The following is a 4942-nucleotide window of genomic DNA, read 5'->3' as shown; positions in this document are numbered from 1 at the left end:
CATTAGGAATGTTTTTGTTTGGTAGACTTATACATACTATAGGCATTTCTTTTCCATGAACTGTTTGCCTCATGGAGAACTGAAATGTTGTAAATAAATGTGTTTTTGTCAGGTTGTATGCAAGAGTCGGTTTACAGTGTTAGACCCGATATTAAAAGGCCTGTGTTGTTTTTTTATTTTTTACTCCAACAGTATCTGAAAAGAATTTCCTGGAGTCTGAGACGGGTCTCAAGATTGTGCAGACTGGTGTGGGAGAGGTATTTGTTTTACACACAAACATTTTTCATCTTTTTTGTTAACATTTTTGCTCTAATTTAATCACAGTGTACTGTGTGTCTTTATTTGCGCTTATCTTTTGTGGCTTTGTTTAGTACTGATACTATGACATGAATTAAATGTATAGCTAAGAAAGTGAGAATAACTTGATCACGTTTATTACCTTCAGCGATTAAGTAACCTTTGTTAACACCATCACTACACTTGTGCTGTATACAACTCTTTTTTTATGTGTGTACATTTTGGTTGCCAGAACCAATAAGTGAGGCAACACATCCTAACAACCAGCATTTCACTTGTTGCCATGGAGTTCCATCTCCCCCCCCACCTCACCCCTACTGAGGCTTCCAGATCCCAGGTGCTATGGCAACAGTCACCAATGTCATTAACCTCATTATTCACCGTTTCACATAAACAGCTTGATTCCTAGCCTCTGAATCGTCACTCATGTGTCAGTCTTTATGTGTAATCGATCATTATTTCCAAAATGCGCATGTAGATTGAATATAAGGATGACACACACACGCACACACAGGCACGCACACACACAGATTGCTTTCAGGGTTACAGTGATAATATCACAGTCGTGCTGCCAGCATCTGTGTATCTGATACTGATGTGATCAAATGGCACAAGCTGATCCTTTTTTTCTCACTAGACATGTGTGTGTGTTTGTGTGTTATTAATTTATTCAAATGATGTTGTCCCCCCCCCCCAAAAAATAAACAAACAAAAAAAATTACTGCATTTCTAAATTACTGTATGCTGTTTTCATTCGTTTTATGTAAATTTTGTAAACTACGACAAAGGACAGTTTCTTTGCATTTTTAATCACACAATATCTCAGTGCTGGTATTTGTCAGTAAACGATGATATACTGTAAAGTTAGGACAAAGTAAAGATACTGTACTACCTCTGTCTCTTTGGTTACCGCTGTGCACTTCCCTTCTGGCTTTTGATTTTCTTCTCTGCCTTGGCCTTCAAATTTAACTTGTCCTTTCTAATTTTTATTAGTTTTTCCTTGGATTGACATTTCAATTTCACTGCTGTGAAACAGCCACAGCATTAAGCTGGAAAAACAGAGCTGGTAACTTCTGTTGTATGTGGGTAGCATGGGGAAAATTGTTTGTAAATAAAGATCAAGTTGAAGAATAGGTGGAATGACACTTGGGGGCAGACTATACCTCATAGCACTGATACATGGCATGTTGTATAAGATGGTTGGCTGATCTCCTGGAGCCTCAGCTGTCTTTTTAATGATTTCTGGGGCGCAACACCTTGACCTTTCAGACCTCTGTCTTTTAAACTTAGCTCAGCAGCTCACTGGGCACACGTTGCTGTCAAGTGCAGTTACAGAGAAGCAATTCTGTTGGTAAAAGGAAATGAGTGGCCTTTGAATTGCAGTAGTGAGGGTGGATTTGCTGGAGCGCCTTAGTTTGGGTTGACTGTTGATGCGCATGTTAAAAAATGGAGATAACAGCCTGTTTTCTTTGTGTTCCTGCCCACTTGTCTATATCTTACTCACTGCTCTTTATGATCATCCTTTTTCTAGAGGACAGATGCACGGGGTCTCCCTCAGGTAACCAAGGTTTCCCAGGGCTCCAGTGGGACAGTTATCACCCTTGTTTCCATGGCAGTTGTTGGAGGTGTGCTGGTATTGGCCATGGCCGTAGCTTGTCTCAGGCACTATGCTCAGCAAGTGAACAATGGCAAGCTTGGCCTGGGGCCAGAGGGAGGTGCAGAAACTCACTTTGACTACCAGGTAAGGCTACATAAGGGATCTGGTCAAAATTAAATACAAGTGTCCTTTAGTGCTATTTGATGCATTTTCATCATTATGTATTTTTCCCAGTGTTGAGGTGTTATAATGGATGGAAAAGCAGAAAAAGGCAGATAATTAAAAGCATCGAGAAAAGCTCTTAAGTCAGGCAGTTAATTGTGTGCAGTTCGTGCATTAAATGCCTAAAGTAATGCAGTTTTCCATCTGTTCAGGAGCTATGTCGGCAGCACATGGCATCTAAATCCTCCCTGTGCCGCCAGGACTGTATGGGAGGAGTGAGCAGCAGCATCTCTGGACCTGCTGTAAGCACGGGTGCAGGTGGACGGAGGGGTACAGATACATCCCGTGTCAGCAGCGTTTCCTCCCAGTTCAGTGATGGTCCCCAGCACAGCCCATCCTCCACCCACAGCTCCACCCCGTCCTGGAGCGAGGAGCCTGCCCAGTCTAACATGGACATCTCCACCGGTCACATGATACTAGTGAGTGAAAAACAGTCAGCGTGGAGAGTAAATGTACTACAGATTGGTGAAATCTGCTCTTTGTTTATGAAATATTTATTTCTGGTGTCCCATCTCTTCCTCAGGCGTATATGGAGGATCACCTGCGTAATAAGGACCGTCTCCAGAAGGAGTGGGAGGCTTTGTGTTCCTATCAGGCGGAACCCAGTTCAGTAGCTGTGGCTCAGTCTGCAGACAACATGGACAAAAACAGACATGCTGAAGCCCTCCCCTGTTAGTAACATGTAACACTTTTTATAATTTCTATATTTTGTACATTTTCATGGAAAGCATTTAATTGAAAGTCTCACCAACCTTTAACCTAAACCTTTAACATAATTAAAGCCCAAACACCTTCTTTTTTCTTCCAGATGATCACTCTCGTGTGAAACTGAAGACTGATGTAAACCCCAATAAACAAGATTATATCAATGCCAGCATGCTTGTAAGAATCCCTCATGTCAAATAAAACATATATAAAATATGACATAGTTATTCAGTTAAGTATAAATTTGTGTAATACTCTGTTGCTGGATAGATGACTTCATAAAGAAAGGAGTCATTGTTTGGATGTAAGGAAACACTTTGAAGCATAATTATTTGGATGTGTTGTATGAGAACATACAACACATCCATCTGCAGCTCAATCAGGATACAGCGTGACATATTTTTCTCTCTTGATATTCGAGAGAAATTAAGAAATACAAATCTTAATATTATAATTTTATGAAAATGCAAATTGCAACTGAACTTTCTAATACTCATATTCTGTGCATGGATTTTAAGAGACTCTTTTTCCTTTTTCAATCATCAGTTTGATCATGATCCTCGCCAACCATCTTACATTGCCACACAGGGACCTCTTCCCCATACTGTTGCTGATTTCTGGCAGGTTGGTGCAGTCTCCCCTCTGCTTCTTTTCCCCATCACTCTGTCTTCCTCCCATTTCTATGAATTTGTAATATATTCAGTGCAAAAGACAGTAAAGCAGTGCATATTTTACAGCCATATCCTGAGTCGTCTTAAAGTGACATTAAGATGTGTGTTTGTGTGTGTGCTTGCTCTGTTCAACCTTCAGATGGTGTGGGAGAACGGCTGCACAGTGATTGTTATGATGACAGCTTTGGTGGAGGACGGAGAGAAGCAGTGTGAACGATACTGGCCTGACGAGGGCTCGTCACTCTACCACATCTATGAGGTTAATTTCCTGTTTGACTTTGAGCTTCCTCGCATAGTGCAGAAGATAACATTACAAGTGTACATCCACAAGTGTATACAAGTGCAAAAATTGGCACATGTCTGCTTCTGTCACTACATTTTCTTTGTATAAAGCCTGTTAGCTAATTGATGTCTTAAGATGGTGGCTGTTTTCAAGATGGCTGTCCACAAAGGCAAGAAATATGCATATTTTTATATAACGTAAACTAGACATGCCATTCCTGAATGATCATAGTGTCAAATTTTACAAGTTTCACAAAAATGAAGTCTGAAAACTTATTTTCAGCTCAACCTCCTGTGTCTGAATTTAGTTGTTTTTACTGTATTAATATTACTGATCTGAAATCACACAAACATAAAATCCTAGTAGTATTTTTTTACTGTAAGACATGTTGAGTAAATTAAACTTGAAATGCAAATATAAATTGTACATTTTAAAAAATTATGCACACATTTTGTAAACATATACAACTATTTATCTAAAAATGCAGTCAATACACCTGCTGTGTTTTTATTTTGTACAACCACTTAAAAATATTACTCTAACTAAAATGAGAGAACAATCAGGTCTTGCAGTAAGATGCCCCACAAATTGTGTTTTCCACAGGGAAAAACCTGCAGGCCTGACAACAGGAGGTGTATCACTTAGTGACAGTGTTTACATTGCAAATGTGCCTTTGTGACGTCCATTAGTGCCCTTGCTGACACACAAAACAAAACAAATACTACATGACAGACCAACTACACAAGACAACACAACACACTAACTGTGCACTCCACACTAAACGTCAGAAATGTCCCCCTTCTAAAAACTCTCTCTCTCACTCACTCGCTCTGTCTCGCTGCCGTTCCCGTCACTCCCAAAACTTTCCCTTCTTCCTAAACAACCAAATCCCACGTGTTGACTTTTTTTTTTTAAATTGGTCGAAGAAAAAAAAATGTAACGACAGTATTTAGAAAAAAGCATGGCTTATATATGCAAATATTTTTTATCATAACTCTGGATTTACTGGCCTGTAATTAAAATGTAAAAACTTTGAAGTCCGAACATTCAAAGCAGGCTCAAAACCTCAGCACGGCTGCAGCTTGTTGCTGTGTCAGCTTAAATCAGTCATGTGATTTGGAGGTGCAGCGTGTCCGTGGACCCCCAGACGGTTAATAACACTCACCT

At 39.9% G+C, this 4942-nt stretch overlaps 1 protein-coding gene across 2 annotated transcripts in view; it reads left to right on the top strand.

The window, feature by feature from the left end:
- ptprna (protein tyrosine phosphatase receptor type Na) overlaps positions 1–4942 on the top strand; it is a 22082-nt gene that overhangs the window by 12595 nt on the left and 4545 nt on the right. The window contains exons 13-19 of one of the 2 annotated variants that reach the window (XM_005723297.2): positions 193–257; positions 1829–2038; positions 2317–2535; positions 2640–2787; positions 2925–2998; positions 3368–3445; positions 3632–3751. In XM_005723297.2, the coding sequence (XP_005723354.1) occupies positions 193–257; positions 1829–2038; positions 2317–2535; positions 2640–2787; positions 2925–2998; positions 3368–3445; positions 3632–3751 (914 nt within the window). Of the gene's footprint in view, positions 1–192; positions 258–1828; positions 2039–2268; positions 2536–2639; positions 2788–2924; positions 2999–3367; positions 3446–3631; positions 3752–4942 lie in introns of both variants that reach the window. The other variant, XM_013908389.1, reaches the window with a different exon arrangement.

This window comes from Pundamilia nyererei, unplaced genomic scaffold (genome assembly GCF_000239375.1).
Source record: "Pundamilia nyererei isolate P.nyererei 1_Seehausen unplaced genomic scaffold, PunNye1.0 scaffold00009, whole genome shotgun sequence".
In the NCBI taxonomy this organism is placed as follows: Eukaryota; Metazoa; Chordata; class Actinopteri; order Cichliformes; family Cichlidae; genus Pundamilia; species Pundamilia nyererei.
Note: the sequence above shows the minus strand (reverse complement) of the source record. Positions and strands in the feature narration are given on the sequence as shown.